At 37.4% G+C, this 16,259-nt stretch overlaps 1 protein-coding gene across 7 annotated transcripts in view; it reads right to left on the reverse strand.

The window, feature by feature from the left end:
• The window catches only part of ST18 (ST18 C2H2C-type zinc finger transcription factor), a 145,591-nt gene that overhangs the window by 8,733 nt on the left and 120,599 nt on the right, over positions 1-16,259 (reverse strand). For all 7 annotated transcript variants that reach the window (XM_038579292.1, XM_038579290.1, XM_038579291.1 and 4 more), the window contains 6 exons: positions 14,908-14,970; positions 14,045-14,113; positions 11,413-11,475; positions 11,004-11,084; positions 9,888-10,109; positions 4,462-4,550 (listed from right to left, as the gene is read on the reverse strand). In XM_038579292.1, the coding sequence (XP_038435220.1) occupies positions 4,462-4,550; positions 9,888-10,109; positions 11,004-11,084; positions 11,413-11,475; positions 14,045-14,113; positions 14,908-14,970 (587 nt within the window). The remainder of the gene's footprint in view (positions 1-4,461; positions 4,551-9,887; positions 10,110-11,003; positions 11,085-11,412; positions 11,476-14,044; positions 14,114-14,907; positions 14,971-16,259) is intronic.

Here is a 16,259-nt window from a genome sequence, read left to right on the forward strand (position 1 = left end):
GAACAAGCAGGGTATATTGAGAACCCTCGCTGGGAAGCCTCTTTTGATCTAAGACTTTACTGACAGAGTAAAAAGGCAGGCATGAATGCATCAATGAACAGCTTGGGATTGGGTTGGACCGAAGATCCCAGAGGAGAGAGTAGGGAGCACAGAGGCCTGGAGTGGGAAGGGAATGGGAATTCTGCTCCCAAGACTGTAAGAAGGCACTTTTGAGTGAAAGCACAGTGAATGAGGGAACAGGTCTTGGGGGACCTCACAAAGAGCCTGAGTTCATTCTCCGTGCAAGTGAAGAATTTTAAGCAGGGAAGTTGATGTGATCTGGTTGACTTTTCAAAAGCATAACTCAGTTCTGAGTGGAGAATGAGGTGAGAGGGAGAGAGAGCAGAAACCAGAAGACTGGTTAAGAAATTATCGCTGGGGTCCTGGCTTGTCTGATGGTCCTTTGCCCCATGGCAGTGAAAGTAGTGTTAATAGAATTCAACTCAACATATGCTTTGTAGGTGGGATCTACAGTGCTTGTGATGAATGGGAGGAAGGGGATGACAGAAGGGAGGAATCAAGGAAGACTATGTCTTTCTGCTTGAGCAGCTGGGCAACTAGTGGCATTTCTGGGATGAGAGAGCCTACAGGAGCAGCAGCTTCCAGCAGGAAAATCAAGAGTTTAATTTTGGCTGTTAAGTCATGAATGCTGTGAGAAGACTCTGAGAGCTCAGGCTCTTGGTACTGAGCTCTAGTTAGGATTTACGTTCCCCTGGCGTCCAATGTTAGTGACGACACTCAAGCCTCTTGATCAAGATGGGGCCATCTGGAAGATGCTTGAGAACAAAAGGTACCTAGAAGCCTGGGGGAAGGTATGGTCATGAAATGAGACCTCAAATAAGAAATACGTGACAAGATCTAACACATAATAGGCACTCAATAAATTCTCATGCAATTAATGAGTAAGTGAACTATGTTTTCATTATGATTTCTGGGATTTGGGGAGATTATTTTATTTTATTTTATTTTATTTTATTTTATTTTATTTTATTTTGGGAGGGGTAGATATTTTAGCCAATCTCTTTGTAATTTTTTTCCATGAATACATTACCTTATCTATTTCCATCAATCTATCTGCCAACCTCCTCTCGATACATTGTCTTTAAGAGCCTCCATCACTGAGTATGAGAGGATGCCCTTTGAATTTCACATTGTACTTGAAAATATTAACTCATTTGATTTTCTTAAGGACCTCAAGAGGCAGATACACTTATTACCACACTTTATAGATGGGAAAGCCAAGACATGAAGAAGTTAAGGAATAAGCAATAGAGCTGGGATTCAAAACACAAGCTCTCTGACTCTAGAATATGTTATCTTAACCATTATAATGCTACCTTTACTCATGGATATTTAATCTGATTTGAAATTATCAATTAAATGTGTACACTAAAGTTCCTTGACAGATACATACACAATAGAATAAAGAGTAGAAGCAGAGTGCTGGGGTAGACTAGACAGTATTGTTGACCAAGGAAACCATATAAAATTTTCACTAAATATTTTAGTAGGAATATATCAGTGGCCCTGTTTCTTTATAGGGTGCACCTATTTAAAAGCAAGGGAATATGCTTTCTTTACTCAGTACAGATCTATGCCTAATATACATAATTAGGGATTACATAATTTATAATAATACTTCATGTTCTGTATAAATTTATAAGGGATGTATATACTTGTATGCTCAACTTATAAAGGGCTGTAAGTAGTTAGACAGTGTTCTATCCAGAAAAGAATAATGTATTACAATATTTAGACCATGGAACTTTGCCACAGGGAAAGAACTAGAAGGGTCTACTAAACATAAGAACATATACAAAGGTCAACCATTATAACTTGTCCCACAAAGAACAGAAAAGCAAGCAGTCATTCATGTACAGATGTTTGAATTTTATTATCAAGGAGAATACTAATGGTCTTTAAGAAATTAACGTGAAAATTTAATTATGGCGAGGATGGAGAAGATCAATTTTTCTAAAATAAATGTAAATGTTTTTGGTGTAGACCTTCCATGTTTTAACTGGTTTGTAGGTCAAATTCTCCTAACATGTTATGTAATCCAACCAATTGCCTGAATGATTTGTACTTATTTTAACCTAATATAGCACACCAAGACATTTAAAGTCATATGCACTTTACAGTTTATTGCAATTTGATTGCTTTTTAGGACCTAATATTTAGGAATATTAGGTTACACCTGCTTTAAAAATCATCCAGGGAACCATGGCTGTGTCCAAGCTTTAAAGTAGGGGACTATGGGCTGGCACATCATTAGAGAAGACCTCACATGACTCTAGGCCCTCCCTGACCCTCCACTGACCACCGACCTGAACTCAGGTGGATTATTCTTTAGACACAAGTCATTGTAGGTTCTCAGGCTTTAGATGAGCATTAGCCCCTTGCTCCTCAGATTATGAAAACACGTGCTTTTCCAGTTTTCTGAGCCATTTAGAATAAATGCACTTCAGACCCTAGTCAATGTGGTCCAGCCATCTTGCTGCTGCTTCATGTCCTATGAAAGCTCAGCTGAAGATGCTCAATTTATAAAGTACCCTTTGTGCAGTCCAGCTGCTCCCAAGTTACTATCACCATCTATCAGCTGTGCGCACGCAGCCCATATCTCACTGGCACTCCGTAAAACTTCACTGTAGTTTGCTATACTGCCAACAGCTCACCACCTTGTTCTCTTTATTAGGAACAGCCTGTGATTTCTATTATATTTACTGTTAACGGTGTTACTGGTGTTCTTATAATGAAGATACATAAGAAATATTTTCTTCATGCACTCAGTTCCAGAGAAAGTTTTACTCTGAATTTACTCACTGACAGTGTCTCATAGTGACTACATTCTCCTTTTGCTTTGGCGTCTAAAAAGCCGAAAGTCAAACCTGAGATTTCTTCTTACCCACTGTGAAATGGCTTGCTTCACACATTCCTTCTATTATCCTCAGGCTTCTCCCACTTTGCCTTCTTATCTTTGATATCCTTTTGTCTCTTTTTTAAAAAAGTTATTTTTATTTATTTATGAGAGAGAGAGAGAGAGAGAGAGAGAGGCAAAGACACAGGCAGTGGGAGAAGCAGGCTCCATGCAGGGAGCCTGACGCGGGACTCAATCCTAGGACCCCAGGATCACACCCTGGGCTGAAGGCAGGTGCCAAACTGCTGAGCCACCCAGGGATCCCTTTTTTTGCCTCATTTTTTGAATTAACTTCTAAGTAGCTTTTTCTAAATGTAACATTGCACCCCCCATCATTTAAATAGTGCTTGAAATAAGGTGACAAATAAATAAATAAATAAATAAATAAATAAATAAATATTAAATTGTGCCAGTTTCACAGAAAAAGTTCTAAGAGGCAGTTGAGAAATGGAGAATATTTCCAAAGAACAATGAAAACATCTAGAGAAAGCACTTTAACTTAGCATTTAAATGTTGGGAAGAATGTCCAACACAGTCCCGAACCTCTAACTTTTTTTATTCCTCCTCCACAGGCAAATTGACCCCCTTCATCTCTTAGTGGTGGCCCCCAAGGACCACTTGAAGTATGCATCTGGCAACAGATGAAAGCCTCACAAGGAAAGAGTAGGAAGCTCAAAAGTGCTTCCCTCCCTCAGATACTGTATACCTTCTTTTTAAAAAAATTATAGGCAAATTAAAAATATTGGGCAATACTTTCAAAGAAATAAAGTATAAATGGTTACCTCATTCCAGTTATGTGCCAAAGATCCATCAAATAAATCTTCCAAAGCATAACAATGCTTTGCCATTGTTTCCAGACACTTTAGGGTGATGTTCTAAGGAAACAACACTTCCCTGAGATGGTATTGATGAGAAGTCTTAGGAAAAGAACTCAAGAATCAAAAGAAAATTGGAAGATCCAAAGCTCAGAACTGCATCTATTAACTCAGAGCTCAGAAACTGCGTCTATTAACTTTGATAAGGCATGGACACTAGGGAGATATGTAGGGAAATATAGATATAAATTTAAATAATCCAGATTCGTCATAAAAATATCATTTTGAGGATGAAACAAAATTTAATGACCCAAAGATAAATGCCAAAAACTGTAATTAGACAGAAGGCTTACACCAGGAACACACACATACATACACACACATACTCATGCTCATGCAAAAGTGGTCATTTTGAGGACTGAAGGACAAAAGTTCAGCCTGTATGTCTTAATCCCTTGAATAACACTGTTTGATTTTCTGTGTTGGAGATAGTTATGAGAAAGGAAGGAAAAAACCCAAGTAATTGTTTTTTAGATGAAGTTATAGTTTTAGTTCAAATTTAAGGAAAGTGTCCTTCTTATACATTAAAACTGCACTTCCCTTATAGAGAATAATGTGGCATGTGAATGCTTTGGGGAACTATGGCTGAGACCTTGGTAAGGATGGCAACCTCCAGCCCTGTGCTCTTACCGCCAGTTGCTTTGAGCTTGATGGTCATTAGTTCTTCTGAGACCTTGCCCTTTTTGATGGCTTGTGCATTTAGAGGACATCCAGATAGGCTGTGAGAATAGAAATTATACCAATGTGTGAAATGCATATTATTTCTTCTTTTTAACACATTATTTCTTACAAAAATTAGTTTTCTACTCACCACTTACTAAGTCTTTGCCTATTAATTACACTATAATCTGTAGTCTCTTTGTAGAAATAACATAATATTTATGAAAATGAAAGCAAAGGCTCTCAGATAATGTAATAATGTTTTGTGTTTTTGTTCCTTAAATCAAAATTCAAATAGCTGCTGCTGTTATCATTTAATTAATCTTGTTAAAATGTTACCATTCTGCATTCATGTAAGTGCCTTTTTTAGGAGTGGTTACTTTATTTTCTGTAAATGCAAAATGATACATATATGTTACAAATAAGAATTGTTCCAAACTAGTCAAAACTCTGAATGATAAAGCAGAATATAGTTCTTCTTGTTTTTTATGTACTGTAGTCTGATCTTTACAGAATGACTTAAATTAACACAAACCCAATATAACATGACCCCAAATAATACAAGCTCAAAAGTAAAAATAAACAGGTGTATCACATACTGTTTGGGGATGGGAATGTTTCTAATTTATTCTCTAACTTTTTAGACATTATTTTTCACTAAAAATTCTCTACCCTGAAAGGAGAATGAAAGGAACCACTATAAATATAATCAGATATAATACACCTGTGGATGGTGTATTGCCCTGCAGTGGGGTTTACACATTTTCCTTAATATTGTGCTCTTCAGCTATGCTTCCTTTCTTTAATGTCATCTGTTTTATTTAAATTGCACCAAAATGATAATGACAACATTGAACAAAACTTGTTTGCTGTAGTTCATGATGAGATGATTTTGTTGTTCTAAGCAACCATTAATTCTTGTGCAATTTTGTTGTATTTTTGGATACAGTTTTTAAATATCATTAGAAACTGTCACAATCAGCCACTTAGAATATTTTTTCCCACAGAAATTTGGTTGCAATTCATGTACAAACAATCATTTTCAATCCAAACATTAGGACACTTGGCAAAGTGAAAAGAAATGTTTCTGAAGCATGGCCCTTAATAAATGTTTGCTACATGAATGTGTTTTTTCAAAAGATTTATTGATTTATTTTGAGGGAGAGGGGCGAGAGAGAGACTGAGAGAGAGAGAGAGAGAATCCTAAGCAGACTCCATACTGAGCTCGGAGCCAGATATGGGGCTCAATCTCATGACTCTGAGATTATGAGCTGAGCTGAAACCAAGAGTCGGTTGTTTAACCAACTGTGCCACCCAGGCACCCCATGAATGTATTTTTAAGTGAATTCAAAGTTATTCTATATGGAGATTATATGAAATCTAAAATAATAGGCATATAATACTATATAAAAAAAGAAGGCTATGTGGTTTGCCAGAATTTTATAAATTAGGAAATATTTAACAAAGGAAAATAAAATAATGAAAAAGTTCAAACACAACAATGAGTCAGATCTATTTTGTAAACTTCTTGCTGTGAAGTATGGCCTGTATAAATTTCATTATTGTTTTCTTCTGAAAAGTTTGCACAAGTCTGTCTTGTTTTATGTCACATAGTGTATTCTCAGAAAATGGTCATTAACAGGATTAATACTTCATTGGTAAGGTGGATTTAAAGTGAACTGTAGTGAGTCAGTTGGTTGAGTGTCCAACTCTTGATTTCAGCTCCGGCCATGATCTCAGGGTTGTGGAACTGAGCCCTACAAGGGCTCCGTGCTCAGTGGGGAGCCTGCTTGGGATTCTCTCTCTCCCTTTTTTTCTCTTCTTCCTTCCCCACCCCTCCCTCTTCACCCCATTACTCTCTCTTTCTCCCTCAAATAAAATAAATATATCTTAAAAAAATACAAAAGTAGCCAGTAGTAAGTCCACTTGTCAGGTAATGGTAAGGCTATTCATAGCTCAGAACTTTTCTTCTAAACAAGCTGCTTTTTTCCAACAACAAGGCAATAAATTGCCCTGTTGTAACACAGTGGTGAGGAGAGCTAGCAAAGGGTTCAGAGCTGTGGGACTTAGAACCAAAGGGTATAGTCAAGTTATGAAAGTGAAGATATGGTTTCAAAATGTCACTTGATAGTTTGTATCTTCCAATGTAGTTACATCTTCCAAACTATAGTTTGGAAACAAATCTTAAGTCTGAAAAAATTGGAAGTGAAAATATTATAAAAAGTCATGCTTCCTTTTGAGGATGACCACGTTGTCCATGGAGCTTCAGTCTGCTGCTCAGGAAAAGCTGGAGGTTGGCTGGGGTGTCACTGTCAAAGTTAAGGCTTCTTATTGCAAAAGCAGGAAAAAATGTGTCATGGTTTTGATCAATTTGCAATTTTTCTGCATATAATGGCAATTTTAGACCATATCTTCATCTACCTTTCTAAAGTGAAATAGTAGGTGATACAATTTATATGGATATCACTCTTTATAGTAAAAAGCCTTAAAAAAATACCCCTCAAAAATGGCAGTTATGGCACAGCACTAAATGAGGTCTACTTGTCACATAGAAGTTCTGGTTCTAAACCTACAAAGATCTTGTGTGTGTGCTTTAATATAAAATCATTTGTCTTCTCAGACTGTCTTTTTTTCAAAGTAGAAGTCTGTCATGCAAGACTTAAAGCACAGTTTTAAAATAATTAGTCTGTAAATATGATGCTGATGCGAATGCATGGATCAAATCACTCTTCATCATCCTCTAAGCTAAATTTTGTTATTTTTCCCATTTGCTGCAGGTTGGAATGAGAAAAATTACAAAACTGACCTCTGAGAATAGCTGGGGAAAGACTTTGAGTCTGGCACACAGCAAGACCCACTGAACGCCAAGGATGTGGACAGGCAGGTACTCACTACGGGGGCTCTGTGGTCCCAACACGGTGTGCAAGGGCAGCTCCTGAACTTCCCTGTGCTTGTCCTCTTCTGTCAATGGAGGATAATTGTACTACCTCTGTAGTGCACAGGGTTTGGTAAGGATTAAAGGAATAAACCACCTAAGGTACTTAGTACAGTGTTCTCTACTGGAACAGAGCATGCCCTGAATAGATGTTAGCTATTGTCAGGGATAGAAAAGAGTGCTGAACAGCATCAGGGATTTGAGGGCCAAATGCAGAATGTATAAAAGTGTATCATAGGTTAAATCGTGCTCTTTCAGCATAAGGCATTCCTACCTTAATGAATTATTAACGAATTATTGCATATATACACATATGTTGATACAATTTTTATGAAAGGGAAAGGAAATAGTCTGGGTTCGACACCATTATGTGCCAGACTATAAGCTTGGCACTTTATTACACTATTTCATCGCATTCTACATATAGTAAAGAGAAGCATTCCACCTTAAAGAGGATATCCCAGAGTGAATTCAGTCTCTTAAACCTTTCAAGTAGCAAGAGAACTCTCTAGTGAAGAACAGTGAAATCTGAATTACTCACTTGTTTTAACATATAATTATTTCCTTTTTCCTAGAAAATAGTACCTTGGCATTAATGTTGAAGCCTAATTTTTTAACTCTTAATATTCTTTTTCTTATTAGAAAACAGGTAATATGTACATAGATACATACAGTGCATATTTGCAGTTTAAATATATTCTCAAGGTGAATACCTTTACCCTCAACCATAAACATATCTGAAGCTCCCCATGCCTTCAACAATTGTCTTTCTTGCCCCCAGTTAGAACCACTGCCTTGAATTGTAGGTCAATGGTTCCCTCACTTTTTAAAATGGAATTTTGCTTCTTGTTTTTAACTTTCTGGAAACAGAAGTATGTCATACATGTTCTTCAGCAATTCTTTTCCACTCAGCACTGTTCTAAAATTCACTCAGGACACATCTTCATTGTGACTGCTGCGTGGCAGCCCCCTATGCAGATACCACTGTTTACTTGCACACTTAGTGGGTATGTGGGTTGTTCCCAGAGTGGACTTAGCAGAGTGATGTTACCACAGACATTCTGAGACATGTCTCTGGGCTGCAGTGTGCAGGAGACTCTCTGAGGCATCATCTTGACAGCTCAGCATCTGGGTGGCAGGGCATGTTCATTTGCTCTTTTGCAACTTGACTCCTTAAAGGCACTCTGCGACCTGGAGTGTCTCTACCAATTACTTTTCCGCCCCTAGTGAGAGCCCCTGCTGCTCTGATCCTCACCAAGCCTTAGTGTCATCATATAAAACCTCATGATTTTTAAAGATAGTTCTGTTGTTGCCGACTGAGGGATGTGCTCATCATAGTCCAGCATTAATATTTCATTGTCAGTGTTAACATGGAGATTACTGAGTCCATGATAAGAAAGTAAAGCTACTGTGCAGTTAATATGCCATTAGGCACACTTGATTTGTGACTGTCATTCCCGAATATGGAATGAGGATACAAACTCAGAATAAAACAATGTGTGCTGTCGTGAACATGACCATGCATTTGAAAATCAAAAAATAAACCACTTAAAAAATGTAGGTTTTCTCGATAAGCAGATGTGACTGTATATCCACTTAAGACATCAATTCCTGAGACGCTTACATTTCTGAAGCCATTGATATGTATCTTTAAAGTCAAACAAGATACATAATGTCCCAGTTTTGCTCAGTGCATACTGCTCACAAGCAAAGCACCAGGGCTCACCAAAGCCTCATGGGATTTTAAATCCGCATCATGCACAGGGGCCAGAAGACTAGCAGGGCCCTCCTTGATTGGAGAGGTGTGTAGTGAATCTCTAGCGCCTTTTCTTTAGGTAGAATGTGAATCAAAAAGCTGGACTAAGATCAGTGTTCCCAAAAAAGGACTCCATTGAAATCCACGACACTCAGTGATAAAGGAATTAAGTCATTGTGAAACTATAAAGGGTTTTCTAAATCTCTCTCATCCTGTCGTATACTTAGTAGTCACTGTGTCATTCTCTTTCTGGCTGCTGGGGATGAGTCACATCTCCCCAGAAGCAAAATAACTACAATTTGGCCTGAAATTGAGCCAGTCTATGAGAGGGAGGGACATAAATATGTAAAGAGAAAGTTTACAATTACACTTCATAATAGAGTAAATATCACCACTTGAAATTGAAGTGAACCATTAAAAGACTAAACCATTAAAAAATAGCAGCATAAGCAAATTTGAGAATACAAAAAACAAATGCAGTTTCTATAGCACTTGAAAACTGTGTAGTAAATTTTTGGAAACAGAGGAAATAGCATTTTTCATTCTTCAAAGGAGTCAACCATCTATCTGGCAAGACTCGCTGCAACCTCTAAAGTGCTATGATGAGTGAACTCAAGGAGGGATTCCCCCCTCAACCCAAAGACATTGAGGTGACACACAATCACAACAATCACAACACAACAAAAGGCAGAAAACGAATGTTACCTTCTATGGGTGACAAAAACATTATTTACATGGCCCAGCCCATTGCAGCCGGGCAAGGGACAGTGTGGCAGCTCTTGTTTGTTCAGTTTCCAGGAGAGGGGGGCCCCATTGAGAGGATTCTCCTTCTGTCTCTTGGCAGCCAGGGGACAGCCAGAAGCAGTGCGGTGGGATGTGTATTTACCTGATATGTGACCTTGGCCGTCACACCCTATCACAGGACATCTAGAGAGACACACAGAGACATTACCAGCTGGGAGACAGCCAGATAGCTCAGGCAAAGCACTGTGGCGAGGTGAATAAGAAGGCAGTGGCAATTCCATACCATACAGATGGCAACTGGTGGAATTGAAGAATTTTTTAAAATGCCGCTACAACCAGCAAAACAGCATTATATTAGCAGAAATAGTGGGACACAGGCCAGAGCTAAGCAAGGTTTGCGCATTATCTCACACAATCTTCCCTGCAAACCCACTGGGCAGAGAGTTTACTATCTCATTTTTTAGGTGGGGAAAATGAGGCTTATAGAGCTTAGGTAACTTGTCACCCATTTTACAAGAAGTGGAGTCAAGTTCATGCCCACACGTTTAGCTCTAGAGCCAACCACATAGGCACCGTGCTACACTGCCTCCAACCAAAGACCACGGGTATAAGATGTTAACCGTGTTGCCCGACATTATATAGCCCCTTGCCCATAGAACTGGAATGTTGGTTTGTAAATGTCTAAATAATGTTTAGAAATGTTGTAGAGCAAAAATTTAAGATAAAATTTCACCTTAACCAAAATTAAAGTTTTTTTGGAAACACTGCCATACTTGTCATGCTTGTACTTCCATCATGCTGTTCTTCTTTAAAACAATTGGATAAAGTATAAACTCTTTTTTTTTTTTTTTGCATTATCAAAGAACTGCATACACAAAGCTAGGAATAAGACAATTTTCTCAAGCTCTTAGACTCTCTGCTGCTTCAACAGTCCTTGCATTTAATGGGGAACCTCCCCCCCGCCCCCCACCAACCTCAATCAATGCTCAGTTGCATCTCAACCAATGTCCCGCCTGCTTGACCAACAAGCTACATCTGGCCACACCTCAACTGCCACACCTCAACTGTCACACTCACTTGAGTTCAGGGTCTTCTTTTTCTTCCTTTGTAGGAGTCATTTTGACACCACCTTTCCTGGCACGAGGGCAGCCGGACAAACTAAGTATGTAGACAACAAAGAACAAAACCAAACCACATGATCTCACTGGCCATTGCTGGGGACATTCTGCTTTCCCTACTTCAGAAATGGAATTGGTCCATGGGGTGCTTGGGTGGCTCAGTCAGTTAAGTGTCTTCCTTCGCTCAGGTCATAATTCCAGGGTCCTAGGATCAAGCCTCATATCAGGCTCCCTGCTTAGCGAGGAGTCTGCTTCTCCCTCTCTCTCCGTCCCTCCCCCACAAATCCCCACTTGTGCTCTCTGCTTTCTCTCTCAAATAAATAAGTAAAGGTCTTTAAAAAAAAAAAAAGAAATGAAATTGATCTTACCTTCTGTGGGAAGCATAGTTTCCAGTCACATGCCCTGAACCATCACAACCTGGGGTTGGACACCTGGAAAATGAAAGAACAGAGTGTGCGGGCCATGTAGTTATAGTGGAGGGAAGGCGGTCATGATACATTCAAATAGAACTAAACGGAATGAGCTGCTTTTTGTGGAACCCTTTTTCCTCAAATATAATGAGTTTTTGGCTAAGAATACATTTTTAAAGAAAATGTTAAGCTAGATAACTCCTGTGTAATGCTTAGGAGACAGTGTGTTAGTTTCTACACTACCTGCGTTTTTTCATTTTAAATTTTATTTTGGAAAAAACCTGAAATTTGGCCCATGACCTACTACCAGCCTTCTGTCTATATCATGAAAAGTTTCCCTTTTTCTGCTTAAGAAGTAAAGTTTTCCAAATTGTTTTTGTGCACAATTTATTTTCTTTGATTTGCTCCACTACCACAATAATCCATTAAATGCAGATGAACAAGAGTGGTATGTGCGAGCTCTAGAGACTTGGCACATTAATATAGTTGCCAAAGAACCTAAGTCATTTGCACCTGGTCTGTTCTGCCTCATGGACCAACTTAAATGGCCTTTTGGAAAATCTACCAATAGCTATTATCAACAATCAACTGCTAAATTTGGAATGAAAAGGGGAAAAGAGGAAGGGAAATCCAATTCTACTTGGAATGCTGAATAGGAATAGGCTTCAAAATACACTTGAAAGTAAAAACTGATATAACTTCTCACTATTTGTCACAGAGGCTGTTTTAAAATGTTTGCTTTTCTGAAGGTTCCTGTGCACATTATTTTTGTTACTATTTCACTATATGCTCACCCCAATTCAGATTTCTACCCAAACAGGATGATGATGATGATAATAATAATAATAATAATAAATAATATCATTCATTTTCTTAAACTCTAACCCACTGAACTTGTATGAAAATGCTTTTATATCCAATCCTGATAGAACATGGAGAGTAAATGATTTTTCTTCCAACAAAATTTAAAATCTCATACATCTCTGCAGGCTAACCAGAGAAATCTGCATTGCACCTTTAACCAACCATTTAAAGATAGAGTTTGTATTCTATATGGCAGGAGAGGATTGAATGCTGGTCTTTTTCTATTAAAATTTCTCATAAAATAGTGGTTTACTAGCATATCGCAATTATAAACAAATCTGTGCAAATGAACTTGCTTTGAAATTCTACTTGAGTATCTAAGCAATAGGTCAATAAAATGTCTTTTTCTTTTTTCCATAGAAAAAACCTAAAGAGGTTATTTATCAGATGGCTGCATAAAACATGTAAATACTGAATATTGCTATAGAACTTCTCAATCTAAAAAAAATAAATAAATAAAAAAAATAAAAAAAGAACTTCTCAATCTACATGTTTTCAAAGTGTTATCAACATTTTTTTCTAGAAATAATGTTTAGAGAAAATACTTAAGAGAACCAATAGCTATTATTAAGGCATGGAAATGTACAAGTTTAGAACAATTGAGTAAGATTGAATAATAAGCGCTGAGTAAGATAAGTAAGTCTGATTGAGTAAGGCTGCCTGGCAACTTCTCCCTTTTCAATCTGTTAGTCATGTCTTGACCTAACATTCTTATATTTCAGCCTAGAAAAATGGCAATCTATAGCATGATTTCCAGGATCGATACTGACACAATCAACTGTACTTTACATATTGAATACGAGAAAAGTTGCATATTTCATAGTTCCATTTGCTATTTCTGGTATTAAAATTTCCGTTTCATATCTGTTTAAAATCACATTCACGTCTTCTTTCATAAACTTATTCTTTGTAATTTTTAGAGAAAGAATTTTAAACAAGCTAGAAAATGGAAAGACTAACAAAATATTAAGAAAATGAAAGATCTGAAATTTTACTTGTGATTTAGACCTCAATGTTTGTTCTGCTACTTACACAAATATTATTTTATCATTAGACATAGTAATCCTCATTTTTCTTAAAATATTATTATTTGCAAATATTTCATTAAGTTTGCCTAATGTTATTGCTTATCTTTTCTAAATTTATGCCCTATTATATTTTAAATGGTATAAGATAGGTTATAACTTTTTATTACCTATATGTAATATAGCAAGATGCAAAAAAAGTGAGAAATTTGAAATAAAGAGGAGAAGAATAGGAAAAATAAAATCAATAAGTAGAAGTTAATATACACATGGCTTTGAGATCCTGTAGACTCGGTTGGGTACTGAAAGTGAAAGATAGTCACAGGATCCAAAATTCCTATAAAGTAAAATATTATACTGTTTACTTAAAATTAGATGATGAAAGTGCTTTGCCACACTTCATGGGTCTGATTTAGAGTATAAATTCTGATATCAGCAGAAAAAAGAATTATGTTCAATTATTCTATTGTTATTTTAAAAAATGTTATAAAAGAAAAAATCCCCAAAGCAAGCAAATGAATTAAATTAAATTACACCGAGGTTGTTTTTAGTCATTTGACCTTTGTGGTAAAAGAATGCATTGGTTATAATTTGGTTAGTCATGATTTAGTACTTGTTAGTGAAGACCCACATGGGTCTTGAACGAGGGGAGTCCTAACACAGCTGAGGAAGAGCTAGGAGTTCATGATTCCAATACTTACTTAAGCTCCTGAGAGTTAGCAGCCATGAGGGATTTAAGAGTCTTATCTGCTAAAGGACATCCAGAAACACTAAAGAGGGATGAGAAAAACAAAAACAAAACACACAACAATGACATATACAGATCAAACTCAAATGGTATCTTGAGTTTGTGAACATATGCTAAATTTACTGGTGACCAGCAAATGGGAAAAATATAACTAGACTATAATCTGACTTTGCTACTCTAACCAGTTTGGGCTTGTGGGCACTTCAATTATTTCTCATAGACTCAAGTTTGCTATTTTATCAAATGAAGGGCTTTAACCCAATGAGACTCCTCCACTCTAGAATTCAGGGATACAATGATTACCGATTTGGAGTGCATTTCTACTGCACACCAAGGAGTGATGTCTTAAAAGTTTAATTGGTGCCCAAAGGGAAAGCAAATCACACCAATGAAGAAGGTAAGTGGAAAGATTAAACACAGCTTTTTTGCACTGTTTAACACCTTGATCTGCTGTTTGCCCAGGGCTGAGGATGCCACACCCCACAAAGTGGTCAACCCAAGTCATGCTACTATCTTATCTTGGTTTCACTTGAGTCCTAAAGCTAGACAGAGCCAAAGCCCTAACATAAACTCTGTCTTTTGCCTTATAACCTGCACAATAGGATCGGAAAACTTTTTGACCAAAAATCATGACTTCTATGCCATAGAAATAAAAAGCCAGATGATTTAAATTAGCTTTATTGATGAGGGAAAAAAACCCAAAGCTCCAACTAACCCACTCCTCAATTCCAGATCCAGATAGTATCTTCCTGGAAGATGAGAATGGGTGAGAATGAATATTTACATTAGAATAAAATATTGTAGGCTATTAGTTACCTGCGATGGGATGCATAGTTTCCTGTGACATGGCCACTTCCATCACATCCTGGCGTTGGACAGCTGAGTCAATAAAAAAATATAGATTTAAAGTCAAGTGCTTCTCACAGATTCATTTGCTCTATCTATAGGTTATGAGGTAGCTTCTCTTTTCGAGATCAGTTAGCACAGCACAGGACACGCAGGAGCTAGTGAACCAAGGATTTATGTTATCTAAGAACCAGCAGACAAGCTAGAAAAAAATTGGCATGATCTGAAGGTATTTGTTTTCAAGATCGTATTAATTCTCAGACTCAAATCATGCAGGAAAGTGATGCTAAAATATATGCCCCAGTGATGTTGTAAGCCAACAACCAATGATGTTTTGTTTCTTTGAAAATATAGATGTTATAAACCTGTGTTTTATAATGGGAGTGGCTCTTAGGAATACTGGCACCAATTATATGACAGATTCAGAAAAGAATTTCTGTGAGTTTGAGGGTTTTTATTTAAGTAGACTCCATGCCTGGTGTGGAGCCCAATGCCCAGCGTTGAGTCCAATGTGGGGCTTGAGCTCACAACACTGAGATCAAGACCTGACATGAGACCAAGAGTCGAATGCTTAACCAACTGAGCTACTCAGGTGCCCCGGGGATTTTTGTGAGTTCTATAAAGAAGGTCATCACAGTAACTTAGTAAGTATTTTAGAAACTATCTGAAAAAGAAAATCTTTGAAAATACTACATATACTGGAAAGGTAAACTAATATTTTAGATGGGAAAGTTGCTGACAATATAGAAACCGATAAGAAATTTAGTTATTAAAGCTTGGGATCAATTTTATCCAAACCTTGAAACCATCATAGACAATTGCTAATTAACCACCAAAGCAGTAGGCTCTCCAGGCCATCTGCCAAAGACCAGAGTCTGTACTGGTGCACTCCATTGTATCGCAGAAGCTGGTCACATTCCGTGCATCTTAGGTGTGTCTTAAAAATAATATAAGAAGATTCACTTCCGTAGTTAATAGATTCCTTCATTTCTCAGTCATTTATTTTCCTCTAATGCTGCTCGAAAGTCACTTATCTGTAGTAAGCAGATTGACCCCAGCCTACTCAGCGCTACTTGTGATGGTGTTAAAGGAAAAATCAGCTACGTCATTCAGGCTTCTGGTTTTCTCTGACATGCGGCCTGAAGTGAAGGCTTATCCATATGTGTAGAATACAGAGATCACCCCTTGGAAGGTACATTTAGAAATAGATGGCCAACATCCAAGATTTTCTGAAATGTCACCTTAGGTTTTGTTTTGTTTTCCTGTGAGCTACTTTCTTTCTATCATCCTCAGGTAATCTAAAGAAACTATATGTGTGGGCA

The sequence above is a fragment of the Canis lupus genome, chromosome 29, assembly GCF_011100685.1.
Source record: "Canis lupus familiaris isolate Mischka breed German Shepherd chromosome 29, alternate assembly UU_Cfam_GSD_1.0, whole genome shotgun sequence".
In the NCBI taxonomy this organism is placed as follows: domain Eukaryota; kingdom Metazoa; phylum Chordata; class Mammalia; order Carnivora; family Canidae; genus Canis; species Canis lupus.